Below are 22,534 nucleotides of genomic sequence, written 5' to 3' on the forward strand. Positions count from 1 at the left end.
ATTGACACCTCACTGTCAATGTACAATCTCTATATAGAGCCTAATGTGGGTGGGACAGCTCTCTCAGTCCTGCTACATGGCTAAAACTAAACCTTCTGCATTCTGATAATGTCAAAATGGCTGATCCCAGTAATCTAAGTGATACATCATTGGATTCAGAGTCTCTTTGCCTACATCATGCTGCTCTCAGATGAGGTAGCAAAAATCTGCTGACAGATTCCCTTGAAAGGGTTTTCTTATTTCTAGAATATGTCACCTATTTATAATTAGATGGGGCGCTGGCAGACAGAATAAATGGCTTTTGTGCATGAACAATATAGGGGTCAATAGCTCATCATAATGCACAATTCCACCATTTTGGAGGTACACTTAAGCCCCCTTTACACCTTAGTGGGGGATTGATCTCTAGAATCCCACTGATCCTTAGAATGTAAGGAAAGCATTGCTAGCTTCCCAATAATCCTCATACTTTTGGGGAAGGAATGTTTTTTGTAAAAAAAAAAGTAACAGTGAGCCGCGGGGCATAGTTTTGGATTGGCGAATTCTGTAAGGGGAGTATAACTTAGGGGTACTTTGCACACTACAAAATCGCAAGCCGATGCTGCGATGCCAAGCGCGATAGTCCCCGCCCCCGTCGCAGCAGCGATATCTTGTGATTGCTGCCGTAGTGAACATTATCGCTACGGCAGCTTCACATGCACATACATGCCCTGCAACGTCGCTCTGGCCGGCGAACTGCCTCCTTACTAAGGGGGCGGGTCGTGCAGCGTCACAGCGACGTCACACGGCAGGCGGCCAATAGAAGTGGAGGGGCGGAGATGAGCGGGACGTAAACATCCCGCCCACCTCCATCCTTCCGCATAGCCGGCGTGAGCCGCGGTGACGCAGGTAGGAGATGTTCCTCGCTCCTGCGGCTTCTCACACAGCGATGTGTGCTGCCGCAGGAACGAGGAACAACATCGTACCGTCCCTGCAGCTACATTATAGAAATGTCGGACACTACACCGATGATACGATTACGACGCTTTTGCGCTCGTTAATCGTATCATAAAGGATTTACACACTACGATATCGACAGCGAGGCCGGATGTGCGTCACTTTCGATTTGACCCCACCGACATCGCACCTGCGGTATCGTAGTGTGCAAAGTACCCCTTATGCTTTCATACAATTGCATATTGGCTTGTCAATGAAGTAGATGGGAAGATGGGACTCAGTGTATATATAAAAGTTTGACACTTTTCATGCAGAATCTATTTACAGTAGTTTTGGAGGACTGGATAATATCTCTATAACTATCATTAAATAAACCTGTTTATCTTCATGCTCTAGGTAACATAACCCTTTGCTCCATTGATTGATACTGACAGTAAAATGACTGTATACTTAATTCTGTCTACACAGATAGTGCATTCAAAAGCAAATACTTGCAACAAGGCAGAAACAAGTAAACAGCATCTCTTAACAATTGTATCTTTTTATTAAAATATTTATTTAAAAACATAAACTGATGATTTCAGAATTATAAACCAGAGCTGAAGGCTTACGACTTACGAGATGTCCATTTATACATAAAATGGGAGGCCATTTAGTAACTTTTGTAGGTGGGGTACCATGGCTGCTTATATTCCTTCCCTAAGTGCTGGATACAAAACGCACCGGATATAACATCAGATATCCGTCTTCCCATGCATATAATTGCTGATCTTTAGGGTTGTAGGAAAGCATAGAAAGATCTGATGACGATGACCTAAGGTCAAAACTAGCATCAACCTGCTTCTGTTTCAGAAGATCAAATGCAAAGGTCACCCTCAAATCTTTGGTGTCTGTAACGTAAAGAATTCCACATGCAATAAACGCATTGCCCGCTTTGGACTTTGGGTATGTGGTGTTAATGTGCTGAGTGATGGAGAAGGTTTGGTCATCCAGGTGAGCAACCATGATATTTTTATCTGTGTCAGAAGAGTAGATGATCCAGAGATCTTTCTCATCGGCTGCCACTTTAAAATAAGATTTAGAATTTGAGAAGAGATAGCTATAATTGTGATAAGCTGCATTGTCAATGATAAGAGTCTGGGTCTCGAAGGTGTCACTGTCAAGTTTATACCTGAAAGATAAAAAACAAAAAATGGTCATGTTTATTTCCCAAACAAAATATAATTCAGTATTTATTATTGATCTGACCAAAGACGTGTATGTTCTCCCCATTTTGGGTGGGTTACTTTCCCACAAAAATATACTAATAGGTCAATTGTCTCAGATCCACAAAGCCTGCTCAGTTCAGTACACTCCATATACAGTATATTCCTGTATACTATGTGCTGTAATTTCTAACATACTCCTAATGTATAATTCTAGCATTATATTACTTAATAATAGTAAATATGGTTCTTAAAAAGATGGTCCACTACAAAGCATAGAGGCAACATTGGTGTAAAGCTGAGACAAAAGGCTTTTTCTAAATACCTTCTGTCATCAATGCTGCCTGTAAACGGTGCTATCGTTGTCCACTCATCCAGGGCTGTATTTTGCCTTCATGCTGCCCTAGGCACTTTAAGTGGTCGCGCCCCTTAGTGACAACTTAAAACTATGAGTTTTCGCACACGACATCTATTTAAGGCAGATCTACTGTGTAAAATACTTTAAAAAGTATCAATGAGAAACAAAGGGCAATAACCCCCCCAATAGGGATCACCACATGCACATCAAAACATAGCATGAGTATAAAATATTCCCACCACACCGTCCCCACTTATATACTGTGACACTGCCCCTAATAAACTAAAACACCACACTGTCCTCACTTATAAACTACTGTATACCCACCACACCTTCCTCAATTATGAAATATGATCTGCACACTGCCCTCACATCATGCTGCTCCCTCCTCACAATGTCTCATGCTGCCCCCTCCTCACAATGTCCCATGCATGCTGCTCCCTCCTCACAATGTCTCATGCATGCTGCCCCCTCCTCACAACGTCCCATGTATGCTGCCCCCTCCTCAAAATGTCCCATGCATGCTGCTCCCTCCTCACAATGTCCCATGCATGCTGCCCCCTCCTCACAGGGTCCCATGTATGCTGCCCCCTCCTCACAATGTCCCATGTATGCTGCCCCCTCCTCAAAATGTCCCATGCATGCTGCTCCCTCCTCACAATGTCCCATGTATGCTGCCCCCTCCTCAAAATGTCCCATGCATGCTGCTCCCTCCTCACAATGTCCCATGCATGCTGCCCCCTCCTCACAATGTCCCATGCATGCTGCCCCTCCTCACAATGTCCCATGCATGCTGCCCCCTCCTCACAGTGTCCCATGCATGCTGCCCCCTCCTCACAGTGTCCCATGCATGCTGCCCCCTCCTCACAATGTCCCATGCATGCTGCCCCCTCCTCACAATGTCCCATGCATGCTGCCCCCTCCTCACAGTGTCCCATGCATGCTGCCCCCTCCTCACAATGTCCCATGCATGCTGCCCCCTCCTCACAGTGTCCCATGCATGCTGCCCCCTCCTCACAGTGTCCCATGCATGCTGCCCCCTCCTCACAATGTCCCATGCATGCTGCCCCTTTGCATGAGCTCCTAATGCTGCCTTCCTCTTTTCCATAATAATACCTCCATGCTGCCCCACTCATCATACTAAGACCACCACACTAGAGCTTATGCTGAGACACCCCCCCACACAAACACACATTACCCCACTCTTGATATTGACTCCCCTACATTGCTCTACTCCATACTGAGCCCACACATGCTGCCCCTTCTCCATAATGAGCTCCCAATGCTGCCCCCTCTCATTCTGAGTCCTTACACTCCCACCCATCGATTTTGTCATTGCATTATTCCTCAACCCTTGTCCTTTGTCTCTAGCATTGGCCCCTCTCTCCCACTCCACCAGCAGCAGCCTCTCCCCCAGCATCAGCCTCTCTCCCCCGGCCTCAGCGTCTCTCCCCCCAGCCTCCCCCAGCATCAGCCTCTCTCCCCCCAGCATCAGCCTCTCTCTCCCCCCAGCATCAGCCTCTCTCCCCCCAGCATCAGCCTCTCTCCTCCCAGCCTCCCCCAGCATCAGCCTCTCTCCTCCCAGCCCCCCAGCATCAGCCTCACTCCTCCCAGCCTCCCCCAGCATCAGCCTCCCCCCTCCCAGCCTTCCCCAGAATCAGCTTCCCCCCTCCCAGCCTCCCCCAGCATCAGCCTAACCCAGCATCAGCCTCCCCCAGCATCAACCTCCCCCCCTGCCAGCCTCTCCCAGCATCAGCCTCTCTCCTCCCAGCCTCCCCCAGCATCAGCCTCTCCCTTCCAAGCCTCCCCCAGCACCAGCCTCCCCAGCATCAGCCTCTCTCCTCCCAGTCTCCCCCAGCATCAGCCTCCCCCAGCATCAGCCTCCCCCAGCATCAGCCTCTCTCCTCCCAGCCCCCCCCAGCATCAGCATCACTACTCCCAGCCTCCCCCAGCATCAGCCTCCCCCCTCCCAGAATTCCCCAGCATCAGCTTCCCCCCTCCCAGCCTCCCCCAGCATCAGCTTCCCTCCTCCCAGCCTCCCCCAGCATCAGCCTCCCCCAGCATCAACCTCCACCAGCATCAACCTCCCCCCCTGCCAGCCTCCCCCAGCATCAGCCTCTCTCCTCCCAGCCTCCCCCAGCATCAGCCTCTCCCTTCCCAGCCTCCCCCAGCATCAGCCTCCCCCAGCATCAGCCTCTCTCCTCCCAGCCTCCCCCAGCATCAGCCTCCCCCAGCATCAGCCTCCCCCAGCATCAGCCTCTCTCCTCCCAGCCCCCCCCCAGCATCAGCCTCACTCCTCCCAGCCTCCCCCAGCATCAGCCTCCCCCCTCCCAGCCTTCCCCAGCATCAGCTTCCCCCCTCCCAGCCTCCCCCAGCATCAGCCTCCCCCAGCATCAGCCTCCCTCCTCCCAGCCTCCCCCAGCATCAACCTCCCCCCTCCCAGCCTCCCCCAGCATCAGCCTCCCCCAGCATCAGCCTCCCCCAGCATCAACCTCCCCCCCTGCCAGCCTCCCCCAGCATCAGCCTCTCTCCTCCCAGCCTCCCCCAGCATCAACCTCCCCCAGCCTCCCCCAGCATCAGCCTCTCTCCTCCCAGCCTCCCCCAGCATCAGCCTCCCCCAGCATCAGCCTCCCCCAGCATCAGCCTCTCTCCTCCCAGCCTCCCCCAGCATCAGCCTCTCCCCTCCCAGTCTCCCCCAGCATCAGCCTCCCCCAGCCTCCGCCTCTCTCCTCCCAGCCTCCCCAGCATCAGCCTCCCCCAGCATCAGCCTCCCTCCTCCCAGCCTCCCCCAGCATCTTGCCTCCCCCCTCCCAGCCTCCCCCAGCATCAGCCTCCCCAGCATCAGCCTCCACCTTCCCAGCAGCAGCCTCCCCCAGCATGAGCCTCTCCCAGCATGAGCCTCCCCCAGCATCAGCCTCTCTCCTCCTAGCCTCCCCCAGTATCAGCCTCTTTTCCCCCAAGTCTCCCCCAGTATCAGCTTCTCTTCCCCAAAGTTTCCCCCAGTATCAGCCTCTCTTCCCCAAGTCTCCCCCAGTATCAGCCTCTCTTCCCCCAAGTCTCCCCCACTAGCAGCCTCTCTTCCCCCAAGTCTCCCCCCCTATCAGCTTCTCTCCCCCCCACCACATGCGCAGATCTCCAGTCTGCATTAGAGACACCCAAACACGCCTTATGAATCTTCAGCTCTGCGAGCACTTACCTGCTCCGGTGCCTGCCGCCATCTTCCTGGCTCACGTGAGTATCCTCTTCTGACACCAGCTTCCATCGTGGCATCCTCCGCGGCGTCCTGCTGTGAGCTCTGCATGTGATGTCCACACAGCATTAGATGCAGCACAGAGGAAGCAGCTGATTGGCACGCGCCTGTGACCCTGGAAGTGCAGGCGCCGGCAGTTCCCGGGTCAATCTGCTCCCTGTGCCCGGCCGCTGCTGTTTGCCTGCATTCGCGTCTTAATTGACGCGGATACAAATAAATGGAGGTGCACCTCTCCCCACCTCCCCCCTCCGAAAACACAGCGGATTTAAACAACTGTCTAACGGAGAGGGAGAGGATGTGTAAAAAAAAAATTTAAAAAAAAATATTTTTTTTTTGCTGCCAGAAGGTGCCGCCCCCCGCAACCTGCCGCCACAGGCACAGGACCACAGGTGCCTAGTGGTAAATATGGCCCTGCACTCAATCCCCATCCTGTGACCTGGGCTGCAGTGACCTCTGATGTCTGGTGATGTCACCTCAACTTCCGGAATTGAAAGTTGACCCGGTATCACCGAGGCGGGACCCAGACTCCGTTAGTGACTGGGCTCTGGGCGGAGTTTCAGTGTATATTACAGTATTTAGAAAAAAACTTCTGTCTCAACTTTACATCGATGTGGCCAGTATGTTTTGAAGTGGACCACCTCTTTAAAGGATTTGTCCGGTCTTCTGACGAAAATCTACTTTGTGTGAGTTTAGACTTCTGAATACTTACAGGTGTGCCCCATACGATGTCAGGAATCTCTGGTGTTGTCAGTGAGAGCAGCTGGGCACGTGACCGCAAGCATCTGTTCACGTGACAGGAGAATCCTCATAGCATGTGGTGTGCTCACTGTCAAGATTCAGTAGTCACATAGAGTGACTTTAGACTTTCATTAAAAGACCGAACAAACCCTCTAATGCTCTCCCCCAAATTGAATAGGGAAACCAATATTAGGCCAGGAGGCCATGGCACGATGACTGGTTGTGAGGTGAAAAACATGAATGGAATTGTAGTTGAAGGAATAACTTACCTTAAAATTTTATTAGATCCTCCCTTGTGGTAATACAGTGAATTGTCATACACTAGATGCCCACACCCATAGTAGAACCCGCGCAGTTTTGTGGTCTTATATTCATCGCTCACTAAGGCAGTTATTTTTTCATATTCTTGTACTATTAATCCTGCAGAAAGGCACAGACAAATGAAATAAGCCAAAACATGTAGGACACAACACCGCTGCCTCATGATAAGCATTCACATTTTTTTAAAATGTAGGAGTCTCTTTTTTGACAGAACCAGTGGACACAAAGGTTCCTTCTACAATGTAATAGAGCCTTGTTTTGGGAGAATTTTGGCATATGCTGGGTAAATGGACGCCTATAGAGACATTCATCAGAAGGGCTTAGCGCTCCCAGGTGCATATATCAAATGTTGTTCTCAAGCATAACAAATACACTTGTACTAAATGAAGAAAAAAAAGAATATAACAAAGTTCATAGCATTGTAAGCAGTGCTGAAGATTCCTTTAGATTTATTTTTAACCCTCCCCATCCCCCCATATCTTGTTTTACTGCACCTGAGAAATGTGGCAAAATCCAAATTCTTTCATCACTGGTTTGGTTTGAGAAATCCATCATCCAAGCTCCAAATGTCTGTTTTACTTTGGCGATGTGAATTGGATCCTCTATGGCCTTTATGGTGCAGTCTGGTTAACAAACACATGTTATTAGATATTACCAAGGCATTAATACATTTACAGGGGTTGTCCGGCATGTTAACATTGAAGACCTATCCTTAAGGTAGGTCATCATGGGCTTGCGATACCTGGCACCCCCGACGATCAGCTGTTTCTGATACTACAACCAGCCGGAACTGCTCCCAGCTTCGTCAACAGAATACTGGCCACATACAGGTGCTGCAAATCCGCTCCCTATTGACTTGAATAGGGAGAAGATATGTGGTACCCAGCCGTGGCCAGTGCATAGTTGATGGAATTGTATTATGTGGTTCTGGTCTGTAGTGACACCGGGAACAACTAGTCTGTTGAGTACCTGGTGTCGCAACCTTACAATCAGGCATTGATAACCTATCCTAATGATAGGTCATCAATATTAAAGTCCCAGCCAACCATTTTAACTAAGATAAGACATTGATTTACCATCTTTCATTGGAGGAATGCCATTGGTCTTCTCAGTGGATTTTCCAGCCATGGTGTCATCATTAGGAACGGCACAAGTCTCACCTTACAATGTAAGATGAAATCAGGTTAGTACATACTACAAAATTCATCTTTCTTACACTTTTCTTGTTAGGAAAATAACCTAAATGTTATCAGGAAATAATTTATCCTAAGGGTATGGTTCCACTTGCATTTTGCACGGGCAAGTGTAATCCGATAAAACATCGGATTGCTCTCACTCTAGTGCAAAACTATGGGCCAGTGTCCATCTGCGATTGATTTCTCATGCCATAGCGGCATGTGGAATGAATCGCAGCATGCTGTGTTTTGGGATTCGGTTCCATTTGCGATTTGCACAAAGTGAAATCAGATAAAACATCGGATTGCACTCGCACCAGTGCAAAACTATGGGGCAGTGTCCATCTGCGATTGATTTCTCATGCTGTGTTTTGCAGTGAGTGTCGGCTCATGCACCTCTATACAAGTCTATGGGAGCGTGTGAGACATCGTACTGCACTTGCATGTAATCCGAGTGCAGTGCAATATACGCAAAGACGGGCAGCAGAGGAGATGGGGAGAAAGTGCTCACTCCCTGTTCTCTGAACCTGTGATATGATTACAAGATTGCATTACAGTCGCATGACCCTTGGTTGACACTCGCAGAAGTGGGTCATTAGCATGTCGCTTCCGATGCTCTTTCAGTTCTGTAGAATCTCAGACTCAAATCATTGCCATGTAATGGTAGGTGACATTCCTCCATGGCGGAATAACATAATTTACCTGTATGACATTACATTCAAGCGTCAGCAGAATGTAATGTAACTTGACAATGGCGGTGCAGAGGGCCACATTGACAGAAACATACAGTATGGAAGCATCTGCTTTTGGTCTTTCTTTATTTTTTTAATTACATTTTCTATATGTTTAGAGATGTCTACTGGAAATACATGATAATAATAGTTTTTATTTACGTAGCGCTGACAAACGTACAGACAATATCAGGCATTACAGCTGACGGATACATGAGTGTTATCTTCTTCATTACTAACGTACACATTAACATTGGAAGTAAACCAAAAATGCTCTCTCAAGACGTTATCTGTCCCAGCAAAAGTGTCAAGGACCATTACATCAGAACATCTAAAGTCATCAGTGCGTATTTGGGTTTTGGTAAGTAAATGATAAGTTTTCAAAATAATTAGATACGCTATAGTAGTTATGTTAACTCCATGTGTCCATGTACAATAGGGATCTTGGGTAAACATATATGAGAAAATGAGAAAATCACAACTGCAAAGATATATATATACAGCACAGACCAAAAGTTTGGATACACCTTCTCATTCAAAGAGTTTTCTTTATTTTCATGACTCTGAAAATTGTAGATTCACATTGAAGACATCAAAACTATGAATTAACACATGTGGAATGAAATACTTAACAAAAAAGTGTGAAACAACTGAAAATACGTCTTATATTCTAGATTCTTCAAAGTAGCCACCTTTTCCTTTGATTAATGTTTTGCACACTCTTGACATTCTCTTGATGAGCTTCAAGAGGTAGTCACTGGAAATGGTCTTCCAACAGTCTTGAAGGAGTTCCAAGAGATGCTTAGCACTTGTTGGCCCTTTTCCCTTTACTCTGCGGTCCAGCTCACCCCAAACCATCACGATTGGGTTCAGGTCTGGTGACTGTGGTCCTTCTTAGTCAAATAGCCCTTACACAGCCTGGAGGTGTGTTTGGGGTCATTGTCCTGTTGAAAAATAAATGATGGTCCAACTAAACGCAAACCAGATGGAATAGCATGCCGCTGCAAGATGCTGGGGTAGCCTTGCTGGTTCAGTATGCCTTCAATTTTGAATAAATTCCCAACAGTGTCACCAGCAAAGCACCCCCACACCATCACACCTCCTCCTCCATGCTTGACGGTGGGAACCAGGCATGTAGAGTCCATCCGTTTACCTTTTCTGCGTCGCACAAAGACACGGTGGTTGGATCCAAAGATCTCTTCCTAGCAGCTATTTTACCATGAAGGCCTGCTGCACAAAGTCTCCTCTTAACAATTGTTCTAGAGATGTGTCTGCTGCTAGAACTCTGTGTGGCCTTGACCTGGTCTCTAATCTGAGCTGCTGTTGACCTGCAATTTCTGAGGCTGGTGACTCAGATAAACTTATCCTCCACAGCAGATGTGACTCTTGGTCTTCCTTTCCTGAGGTGGTTCTCATGTGAGCCAGTTTCTTTCTAGCGTTTCATGGTTTTTGCCACTGCACTTGGGGACACTTTCAAAGTTTTTCCAATTTTTCGGACTGACTGACCTTAATTTCTTACAGAATGATGGCCACTCATTTTTCTTTACTTAGCTGCTTTTTTCTTGTCATCATACAAATTCTAACAGTCTATTCAGTAGGACTATCAGCTGTGTATACACCAGACTTCTGCACAACACAACTGATGGTCCCAACCCCATTTATAAGGCAAGAAATCCCACTTATTAAACCTTAAACAGGGCACACCTGTGAAGTGAAAACCATTTCCGTTGACTACCTCTTGAAGCTCATCAAGAGAATGCCAATAGTGCGCAAAGCAGTAATCAAAGCAAAAGGTGGCTACTTTGAAGAACCGAGAATATAAGACATATTTTCAGTTGTTTCACACTTTTTTGTTAAGTATTTCACTCCACATGTGTTTATTCACAGTTTTGATGCCTTCAATGTGAATTTACAAATTTCAGATTCAGAGTCATGAAAATAAAGAAAACTCTTTAAATGAGAAGCTGTGTCCAAACATTTGGTCTGTACTATATATATATACACATTCTTGTTTTAGGGGCTTTCTGCGAGTAACATAGAATAAAAGGAAAATTAACATATCAAGAAATTAGTTACCTACAGCCAGGTGCTTTTGTTATGTTCTACAGTATGTATTCAGATCTTCACCATTGTTATCTTTGGACTCGTCCTTTTAAACATGTGAGTGATTATAGCCCAAATATCCCAGACAAGCAGTTCTATAGAATTCACATCCTCAGTGGCTTTAACACTGAAGAACTAAGATCAGAAGTCCGGTCGGCTTGGTCTAAACAGGTCATTAAATGACAGAGAACCTGTTTGCATGTAGTCATGTAATATCTGCAATCGTTCCATCTAAATCCAACGTGTATATAGTCATTTAGGTCTTTTTCTAATGCTAAATGCTGGTACCAAACATCGATGGGATGCCACTTGTCATCCCTCCATCACCTTCTGCAGGTAAGTAACTAGAATATAACAGCTAGTTACATAACAAGGGCCCATAATAGTACCTAAAACTATAAACAGCTTATTAGCAATTATAAATTATTGCTATACAATATCGGATAAGCCGAAATGTCTGCAACCAAATACTCAACATGTGCACATAGCCTAATCTGGTAATCTGGCATTGACTTCATTGACTTCACCTGAGGTGAGGTCACCGAGTTCAATGAGTTCACCAGAGGTCCGTTTACCTAAGGTCAGAGCTGAGGTATCATGGGAATCCCAGTTGTGACATTAAGTAAACTCAGTGACATCACAGCTCACAGCTGTGGCTCCGTTAGTGTGTCCCTGGTGCTGCAGTGATTAGTCATGTTTTCTAATGTGACCTCAGATGAAGTAGTACAGGATCATTGTGGGACCTTATGGGGATTATATCAGACCTGTAGGGGTGTTTTGGGGGTTAATAAATTGGAAAAAGAGGGTTTTTTTGTTTTGTTTTTTTTTAAGAAATGATTTTTCTCTTTGTTTTGTGTTTATTTCTTTTGACTTACAGGGTTAGTAAAGAGCGGTATCTTATAGACCCCTCCCCATTAGTAAGCTTGGGCTTGAAAACAGCTGGGATTTTTTTGACAAATGACAGCTGTCATTAACCCCTCATATTACCCCAATTGCCAACACACCAGGGCAATAGGGATGATCCTGGTAAAGCGCCGGAATTGGTGCATCTAATGAAAGCAACAATACTATGGGCCTCCTCAGCCTGAGAATACCAGTCCCGAGCTGTTTGCTTTATCTTGGCTGGGTAGCAAAATTAGGGGGACCACACGCTATTTTTTTTAGAATTATTTGTTTAAATAATTTAAAAAAAGGCTGCATGGGGTCCCTCGTATTTTGATACATGGACAAGATAACCCAGACAGGTGTGGACTGTAGCCTGTACCATTTTCTTTATCTGTGCTGCGTATAAATATAAGGGTGACCCAACTCCATTTTTTCCCATTATTTACACTCCACAACCAATATAAGCAGTGTAAAAGCCGTGCGGAAACTTAGTAAATATAACTTTTTTTTTTTTTTAACCAAGGTGACCAAACGTGAACAGTAACATGTACTTCTCTGAGAAGTCTAAGTTTGGGGTCTGTGCACGGACACTAGCTGTCTGGTACGGACCCTGAACTTTACAGTATTTTTAACAGTTTTCCCTCCATGCAGGGACTATAACAATAAGCATTCTACATTACAAGGAGGACATGTAAATTGCATGATTAATGAATTCAAGCATGAAAATAGAAAAAGGTTATTGAGGACAAATGCATAAAAACATTTAGCATGTTATGTTATCCTGATTGACCTTCTTAGAGAATGTAGCAAAAAGAATATACAGTATGTTATCAAGGAAACATCCGTAATAACTTACCTGTGCATTTAGTACTGAACTCCTGTACGACTTGCTGAGCTTTGATTTTCTTCCTGCCTGGAGGACCCATGGGACCAGGAGGACCAGGTGGGCCGGGAGGGCCAGGAGGTCCCATTTCTCCTTTAATACCTGCAGAATTGTTTATATATGATGAATATGGTGGACAATGTAAAGTGTCTCCTTTTAGTTTTTGTAACTAGAATCCATGAAAGGTAAACCCACAGCATGTCACCTATGCAATGAAGCAGTTATTGGTGGGGGATATTAATTATTCAGGAAATTGAAGGTTTTTTTTTTAAATTCTCATCTACCTTCACTAAGGACGTCATTAGAAGTGTCACCTTGGTCTCCCTTCTCCCCCTTTTCACCCCGTTTTCCCGGCACGCCTTCTTTTCCTGTGGAGCCAATTTCACCAGGATCTCCTTTTTCTCCTTTTTCACCTTCTTCACCTTTCATTCCTTGTTCACCTACATAACAGAGAAAAACAAAAGCCATAGTGTAGTGTTACAATATTTCATGAAACTGGTTATATACCGTCTCTAGTTGGCAGAAAACCTGTAGCTGGACGTTGTGTAATGTGAAGGTTGTTTGCTGATGCCATAGAAATGAAAGCACCCAATGTCTTCTGCATCATTCTTTTTTTATTAATTATATAGAATTGGTCTGCTTCTGAATGTACATCAAGTGACGTATAATGTGTAAGTGTCCGTTTACCTTGTTATCTACATCAGCTTCCATAGATACTGGAACATTGTAAAATTGATTGGCCTGAATTCATAAAAGAATAAGCGGCTGCCAAAAACTACAAGATGTATTCCTGTTTATGGGTGCAGGTAAAATATATCTTTGTACCGTGTTAGCCAGGTAATACCAGCAAGCTTTCGAGACTATGAATGACTGGAGAAAAAAGGGAGATGAGGCAACAACCATGTGTGAACAATTCCATATTTATTCATAACAATCACATATATAAATAATTACAATATGCATCAATAGGAAAAGGTCAGACAATACAGCAGGAATAAATAGGGGGAGGTAAACAGTGTATGTGGGGGCATCTCTTGCCATTCAGAACCAGCCACAATAGGAAAATATGAGGGACTGCAATGCCACCAAGTACAATAGGGTTAACCCATGAAGGAGATTTATTAGAGAGGTGGCAGGGTAAATACCCAATGGAAAACCATAGGAATGTGTCCTATATGAGATCGAAAATATTGTGGACACCAGCGGGTGGGCACCCAGGTATGCATAAAATCCTAACAAGGCCTCAAAAAAGCCGCAGTATGAATAGGACTAATGGGCTGTGCAGAGCCAAGGGCAAGGAGGGAAACAACTTCCCAAAATCAATGTGAATCTGGTGAGTCCAAACCCAAAGCACCACACAGCCCAGAAGGTACAGAAATAAGAGGAAAGTTCCAAACATAAAAAACTGCGGTGGGAGGTAATGCAAGGAGGAGCTATGGGGGTACATACACAGGGATTGTACACCAACCAAAATAAGCATATATATAGTTCCCCACTAGGAGTTACTATAGCCACAGAGGGGGTTAGTGTAATGCCGCCGGAGCTGCAACAGGCGCTGAGGCAAGAGGATCATATAAACATAATTTATAATAATTTATTATAATTTATAATTATAATTTATATATTATAATTTATAAGTGAATCGCAGCCTGGAGCACTGTGCGGTCATTTGGAAACCACATATGAGGGCAAGGCAGAGTAATAATACCTGGTGGCTGGTTCGGAGGGCAAGGGACAAGCTCCTAGCCTGAATTCATAAAAGAATAAGCGGCTGCCAAAACCTACAAGATGTATTCCTGTTTATGGGTGCAGGTAAAATATATCTTTGTACCATGTTAGCCAGGTAATAGCAGCAAGCTTTCGAGACTACTCAGGTCTCTTCATCAGGCATGGTATAACACAAAATCTGTATTTATACATGACAGGACATAGAATAGTGCAGTAAAAAAAAAACAAAAAAAAAAAAACGTTATGTGAAGTGTTGATGGGTGAACACTTCTCATTTACTCTGCAGGAGAAATGGCCTGACAGGGTGAATTATACTTCCGATACTTGGCTCTTTCACGTAAACATTGTCTTGACTAATGTCCTGCATACAAAGCACAATATTGAGGTCTCCTTCAAGATTGGTATCTATAAGCGCCACACTTACCGTACTTCACCACTGCATAAGTACCATCTGATAATTTGTGTTTTATGTCAGGAATTAAGCCCACAAATATCACACAAACTGTAATCATTTTTGAGAACTTTCATAACTAAACAAGATCATTTTCTTTATTACTAAGTGAGACTGCATATTAAAACTTGATAAAAAATGATCTGTTATCCAAATTGTAAATATAAGTTATAACATTGTATACGATAACTTTAATTATTATATATTGGTACAATAGAAGATGAATATGTTGAATTTTGATGAATAGCTGAAAAAAAAAAACTTGAAGCCTCTTTGTCATTTTTAAGTCATAATTAACCAAATGAAAGACGTTGTTACATCTTTGATAAGTTTCCTTCAAAGCAGCACTCCAGTGGTTTTTTTTTTTTTTTTTTAGCCCTGGAGTATTGCTTTAAATCTAAGTCTTCTGCCCCCTGTCTCATACTCATCCTCTGACTTTTTAATCCTTCTTGTACCTGTCACTTCTGAATAGCCAATAGTCAGAAGTAGAGATGAGCGCACCTGAAGTCTGATGTTCAGAGTTCAAGCTTGAACACCAACTTCCAAAAAAGCAAAGTTCAGGTTCGAAGTTTGCGTGAATTATCAGTGTAAACCACTGAAGCGAGCAGCAGTGTGCTTGGGTATCAGTGATTCTCAGCCTTGCGCGAGCCGCGTGCAGTGTTTGAACAAGGTACCGTATATACTGGCGTATAAGACGACTTTTTACCCCCTTAATATAATGGCTACAGTGGGGGGTCGTCTTATACGCCGGATATACACCTGGGTGCTGTAGTGCGCCGCTCCACTCCGTTCCACGCTTGGATTCTGCCTCCATAGCGACGAGGGAGGAACTTCCTGTCACTGCTGCTGAATGGCAGAGCGCTGGCCAATCAGAGGCAAGCAGCTCTGCCTTGACGTCAGCGCTCTAGCAGGGAAGTTCCTGCCTCGTCGTTATGGAAACGCGATACACAGCCCGGCCCCGTACTGGTATATCATACAGCATATACAGCGGATATATAGCAGATATATAGCAGGGGGCCGCACTGTGTGAGGAGGTGTTTTTTTGTTCACTGTCCAGTATAACCAATAGGATTAGTGCAGTAACGCCAGATTCCCCTCGCATCCATGCAGGGACATTAATGAAGAGCTTACATGCTGGTGTAAGTGTGCATATTGCTACAGTACCGTAAGTGCTGCTGCCGACCCCGCCCCCTTTCTCGGCCCGGTGACTCCCCCGCCCCTGCACTAATCCTATTGGTTATACTGGACAGTAAAAAAAACACCTCCTCACACAGTGCGGCCCCCTGCTCTTAGCATACTGAAGCATACTGAATACCGTATGTATCACAAGATATCCCAAATTCTATATTTTTAGGGCAGAAGTTGGGGGTTGTCTTATACGCCCAGTCGTCTTATACGCCGGCATACTTGGGGCAAAATCAGTGTGATCAGATGCAGCGTGCACACACAAACAAAACAAAAAATTGAGAAACCCCGCCTACCCTCCCTCGCAGGTGTTTTGCTTATGGCTGGCTGCTTGTGGGTATAGACACAAAATGCGCAATTACTGACTTTCATTGAGGTTCGAATCAAGTTGGGGTCAAAAAACTAAATTTTTAAAGGTTTGAATGTGCCCTGTGACCTGAGCTTCCAAAGGTTTGCTCATCTTTAGTAACTAGACTCTGATGGTCCCCAATGCAAAATTTGGACCTGGCACCAAATTATTGCCTCCCCCTACATTATATAGTAATGTCCCCCATCCTAGGCCCCTTTCGTTAAATATGTCCCCTATCCTGGTAAAATATGTCTCCAATCCTGGGCCCCTTTTTGGTGAATATGTCTCCTATCCTGGAATATATGTCTTCATCCTGGTATATATGGCCCTATCCTAAACCCCATCCTGGCATATGACATTGCTGTAAGGTGATGTGTATTGCAGTGCAGGGACTCGACTGGTTAAGGTCATCCACTGATTGGTAAAATAAAAAAAGAAATTGTCCATTGCAATGAAAAGTCTATAATCATGTCTCGGAGGAGATCAGCACTTGGTTGAGCACTTCCGTTCCTTAGTATTAGCGATTGGTGGTGGTCTCAGCACCCAGTTCCTCAGCAAAGGTATATTCACGTGTCCTTCTGTCTGGTCGTGAGCACTTTTTCTTTTTATCCTTTCCCCATCACCAGCCTTTTCTTCAGCCTTCTCCTCTCCAGGCCCTGACTTATGGCTGGACAAGATCTGTGACTGACACCACTGCACCCTGTGCCATCACTAGGGCTATGCGCGTCGTAATGTTGTGACAATGCGCATGGGTCCAGCCAGAAGACCTTGCCTGGAGTAAAGAGTCTGAGGAGAATACACATGGTGAGAGAAGGGGAAAAGAAGAAGTGCTGAGGATCGGCTGCAGGCCGGTGAGCAGTGAGGCGAGTATTAATTTTTAATTTTTTTTAACCATTTGCCTGGCCCTCTAAAATTCATTCATCAAATTCTTTCATCAAAATGGCGTCAGGAGCTGTCTGCTATTTTTCTGAATTTGCGTAGAGCATACAGTATTTAAAGAAAAATCCGTATTGTGAAGAATATGTATTTTTGTATTTTTGTAAAATTTGAGTCAAATTTAATTCCATTCCAATAAATTTCTCATTTCGAATTAATATGATATTTTTACTTAAGTTGTTACTGGAGCTTATCATGTCAGTATGGCTGCTGTAAAGCATTTGTCAGAACTGGTGTAAACATAATAGAGCAATGGATATGACAAGATGTCCACCCTCGTAATTGTAAACACAAAAAAATAAGCAAAAATATGTTTTAGCGTCTGTCTGGGGGAAATCCCCTTTAAAGAGGACTTGCCGCTGGGGGTAAAAGTCGCCAGATTTTGCTCCTATTTTATTCCTGCTGAGCCCTAATATTCTAGTTTAATTTTAATTTTCAATCCACTATATAATTTGGCAATATGGGTGTTTTTATTTACTGCTACTTTTTAAGGTTTTTACCAAGAGAGAGTGGCTCACAAGATTCTATGGGGTGATATCCTTAGGCTGCTTTGCATTCTTTCCATCTGAACCCGCGCTCCTCCCTGCCCCCCAAACGTAGAAACCATAAAAAGTAGTGCTAAATAAAAAGGGATATATCTCTGGAATTGTATGGTTAAAAAAAAGAAAGAATACTGAGGGGAGCAGTGGAACTAAAATAAAAGCAAAAATTAGATACTTTTGACTTTTGCACAAGTGCTCTTTAAAGGGAATCTGTCACTTTGATTTTGCTATGGAATTTGAAAACAGCATGGTGTAGCCTGATTCCAATGATGTGTCACTTACTGAGCTGCTTGGTGTAGTTTTGATAGAGTCCCGTTTTCCCTACTGTAAATGTAGCAATGTCAGAGTGCTCTGTATAACCACGCCCACAATGCTGATTGGCAGCTTCCTGTGTACATCATGCATTGTCAACAATCTGCCACTCAGTGGTGATAATCTCCTGCTGATAAAACATTGAATATATTGAAACTAAAGTAAGCAGCTGAGCAAGTAACACCTTCCTGGAATCAGGGTCTCTGCCCCTACATTATGCTACTCTCATATTAAATAGCAAAAACCTGATGACAGATTCCCTTTAAATATTGCATAAGTTAAATAAATAGTTAATAGGATTGAAAAAAAGACAATTTGCTACAACAATCATCTCTATTGGAACATAACAGAGAAAGGAAACACTTTACCAATTTTTCCTCTTTTTCCAGGAGGACCCAGTTCTCCTTTTTGTCCTGGAATACCAGGAATCCCATCAGAGCCGTTAAATCCAGGCATCCCATCCATTCCATCAAGTCCAGGAAGTCCTACAAAGGAGCATGTGTCAAAAAAATTATCACAGGGATTTTACAAATACGGTATAGGATCAAATATCATATCTTAATATATAACGTCTTTAAGAAAACTATGTAAAATTGCATGGTTGTCAAGAAAATGGGGTCAGTATTAGTGATGAGCGAGCACTACCATACTCAGTTGCTCGGTACTAGTGATGAGCGAGCACTACCATGCTCAGGTGCTCGGTACTAGTGATGAGCGAGCATTATCATACTCAATTGCTCGGTACTAGTGATGAGCGAGCACTACCATGCTCAGGTGCTCGGTACTAGTGATGAGCGAGCACTACCATACTCAGTTGCTCGGTACTAGTGATGAGTGAACACTACCATGCTCAGGTGCTCGGTACTAGTGATGAGCGAGCACTACCATACTCAGTTGCTCGGTACTAGTGATGAGCGAGCACTACCATGCTCAGGTGCTCGGTACTAGTGATGAGCGAGCACTACCATACTCAGTTGCTCGGTCCTAGTGATGAGCGAGCACTACCATGCTCAGTTGCTCGGTACTAGTGATGAGTGAGCACTACCATGCTCAGTTGCTCGGTACTAGTGATGAGCGAGCACTACCATACTCAGTTGCTCGGTACTAGTGATGAGCGAGCACTACCATGCTCAGGTGCTCGGTACTAGTGATGAGCGAGCACTACCATGCTCAGTTGCTCGGTACTTGAGTACTTGAGTGTAGTGGACGTTAATGGGAATTTGAGAATTTTTCCGGGAAATCTTCCAGAAAAATTATCGACTTCCCCATTGACTTCTAATCTCTGAAACACTGGAGCGTTTCGGAGAATAGTATGCCTGGTTAAAATCCTGCAGCCTGGCTCTGATTCATAGTACCCATGATTCAGGCAACATAAATCGCCTGATTGCCATTAATGGCTTGTACTAAGCTGTGTCAGTTTCTTGCATGAAAGTTTTTTTCTGTATTGTCATATAATTAATGAATTGTGCGTTACATTAAAATATGCTGATATTTTGGGTAGCATCTTACTAAATAGCACATGGCTGCTTATATGGAACAGAACAGACATGACTTCCATGTGTGTAAATTTCCCAGAGGAGCATTGCAGCTATAAGACTCCTCACTGGCAGCCAGATTGGTTTGTCAGTCTCCGCAAGGAGAATAGTTTTCCCCTTAGACCCCACTATAGCTTCTCATACAGCCGGATCAGATATCATACTTTGCACTGACAAGGGGCAATCATCCCGAAACACCATGTCTCCAAATTGAGGTTCTGATCTGGCATAAATGCTAAGTTATATGACAAGGCTCATTAAAGGGTCACTTTTGACTTGTCGGATTGCTACCTCCAATAGGTGGCACTAGAGTTTGTCTCCTTCCTCCCTGAAGAGACAACTTGAATATTTCCCAGAGGAGAATTGCAGCTATAAGACTCCTGACTGCCAGCCAGAATTAGTTTGTCAGTCTCCGCAAGAAGAAAAGTTTTCCCCTTAGACCCCACTTTAGCTTCTCATACAGCCAGATCAGATGTTATACTTTGCACTGACGAGGGGCAATCACCCCGAAACACCGTGTTTAAATATTGAGGGTCTGATCTGGCATAAATCCTAAGTCATATGACAAGGCTCGTTAAAGTGCCACTTTTGACTTGTAGGATTGCTACCTCCAATAGGTGGCACTAGAGTTCATCACCTTCCTCCCTGAAGAGACAATTTGAATATGTGTGTAACATGGAGAGAAAATCAACACAAGCCTACTGTTAAAAAAAACCTGCGACATAAACTTAATCCTGTCCAATCATTTCACCTATCTGTTGCCACTGTGGGGTTTTCCAAGGCACTATTTTTGGGGACTTTGTTGAGATTACACAGCTGTTTCAGGGGATTTTGGAACATGACCTCATGATGATACTTTGTGTTACTCGCTAAATGTCTAACCATTACCAGTAGGGAAAAAACACCAGACTTCTGTCTCTCCCTGGGGTGCCTGCCCACATCACGCAGTGAAACAAGCCTGTGCGATGTGGTCGTTGTTTAACAAATGAAATATCTGAGCACCCGTGATACGCAGCAGAGCTCCACCAGTATTTCAGCACCCAGATGCATGATCGAGTAATGAGCAGTGCCAAGCATGTCCACTCACTATTCATGATACATTGGATCTCTTTGACTGCATTTGGTCTCTGTGTATACTGGATCATGCACCAACCATAATTCTTGGCTTCAGCAGATATTGAGACTCTTTTCTTACTTTTCCTTTATATATCCCCTATGTCCCTATTGTCCTGTGTTATGTTGATATTGTGCAATGGAATTGGAACCGAAATGTCAATTTTTGTCCTTTTTTAACTGCTTATATTCACTTCATTGTTATTTTAGGTAAGCTTTGAATGTGTGATATTTTCATTGTATCTTAGATATGTTTTGTTGCCTTCTGCTTCCTTTGGCTGCGAGGTTACTAAATATTTCTACATTGTTTGATCACCGTCTAATAATTAGGACTATACATTGTACTGATTTATTTTGATTTTATTATTGTTTCCATTTCTTGTACTGTGTATAGTCTTTTAGCAAAACTACAGTTAAAGGTTTGTCCAGGACTTTAACATTGATAGCCTATTCTTAAGATAGGTCATCAATGTCTGATCGGTGGTAGAACAACACCCGGTTCCCTTGCAGATCAACTGTTCCTAGTGTCACCGCCAGCCGGAACTACTCAGTTGCAGGGCTACGCAGCACTGATCCATCAACTGTACCGCATCCACGTCTTGGTACTGCCCATCCTCCTCTTATTCGAATCAATAGAGGGTGGATGTGAAGTACCCAGCCACAACCACAATACAGATGACTGAGTATTTGTGCCCACCAGTGACACCGGAATAAGCTGATTGGAGGGCTGCTGGGTGTTGCAGTCCCACCGATCAGACATTAATGGCCTATCCTGAGGCTAGACCATCAATGTTAAAGTCACAGGAAACCCCTTTAAGCAACAAAAAAAATAAATATATAAATATATATATATATATATATATATCATCTCTAAGAAGAACAAAGCTACAGGCAAACTTCATAGTTGCTCAAAGTGCACAGAACAATTAGGCTAAATACTTATGGGCCACATGCCAGGTGGGATTATACTCTCTTTGATTCATGAAGTGATAATATGTAAAGATTACTGGTAATTAAGAAATTGGAATATTACTTACCTGGAGGCCCAGGTGGACCTGAAAATAAAAGGATTATAATTATTAAAATTGCGAACACTTGACATGATATTGTTGAAATATGCTGTACAGCTGGAGGTGACAAGCATCCCATGCGAAGAATAGGTTTGGCATCATTATGGATCTTGTCACTGGGTAAGACAAATAAAACGGGAAGGACAAATAGCCAAAAACTATTCCGAACCAATTTTCATAAGTTAATTGGGTAGGTTGGTTTGGGTACAGGGCAGGGCAGAAAAGGTTTTAAATCATAATATACTGTAGATACTATAAAATAAACCTGTGCTGCTGATTTGGTTTCCTCACCAGTCTGGCAGTGATAACATCAGTCACATGACAGTGTCAGCCAATTATTGGCCTCTGCAGGTGGTCACATGATTAATAGATGTAATGTTTTCGTTGCAGGACTGGCAGAGACAACCGGAGCTGTAGTGCTGACATGTTGGGATTTGAATAGGTAAAAAAAAATATTTTATCACATTTCCAGCTCTTATCCAGTTGTTTTTTGCTTTGTTTTTTTAAATATCAAACAACCCTTTAATTGCCATTACTCTAACAGATAATAGGGTTAAATAGTCCAGATTTATGTCTGGTTGAAAGCATAAGAGATATAACAAGAAAACAATTATCTCCATCTGTGCAAAACCACAGTCTTTGGCTGCTATTTTTGTGGCTTTTTCTGGACACCACAGGAATTTATAAATAGATACACAAATATACACACAGTATTCTAGCACTATAAG

At 44.1% G+C, this 22,534-nt stretch overlaps 1 protein-coding gene across 1 annotated transcript in view; it reads right to left on the minus strand.

The window, feature by feature from the left end:
- Positions 1-1,459: 1,459 nt before the first annotated feature.
- GLDN (gliomedin) overlaps positions 1,460-22,534 on the minus strand; it is a 33,569-nt gene continuing 12,494 nt past the window's right edge. The window contains exons 3-10 of the mRNA XM_075345792.1: positions 21,774-21,791; positions 18,457-18,573; positions 12,870-13,025; positions 12,559-12,687; positions 7,885-7,968; positions 7,303-7,431; positions 6,757-6,907; positions 1,460-2,107 (exon numbers count right to left, since the gene is read on the minus strand). Of these exons, the coding sequence (XP_075201907.1) occupies positions 1,636-2,107; positions 6,757-6,907; positions 7,303-7,431; positions 7,885-7,968; positions 12,559-12,687; positions 12,870-13,025; positions 18,457-18,573; positions 21,774-21,791 (1,256 nt within the window). The 3' untranslated portion in view covers positions 1,460-1,635. The remainder of the gene's footprint in view (positions 2,108-6,756; positions 6,908-7,302; positions 7,432-7,884; positions 7,969-12,558; positions 12,688-12,869; positions 13,026-18,456; positions 18,574-21,773; positions 21,792-22,534) is intronic.

The sequence above is a fragment of the Anomaloglossus baeobatrachus genome, chromosome 4 (genome assembly GCF_048569485.1).
Source record: "Anomaloglossus baeobatrachus isolate aAnoBae1 chromosome 4, aAnoBae1.hap1, whole genome shotgun sequence".
Lineage (NCBI taxonomy): Eukaryota > Metazoa > Chordata > Amphibia > Anura > Aromobatidae > Anomaloglossus > Anomaloglossus baeobatrachus.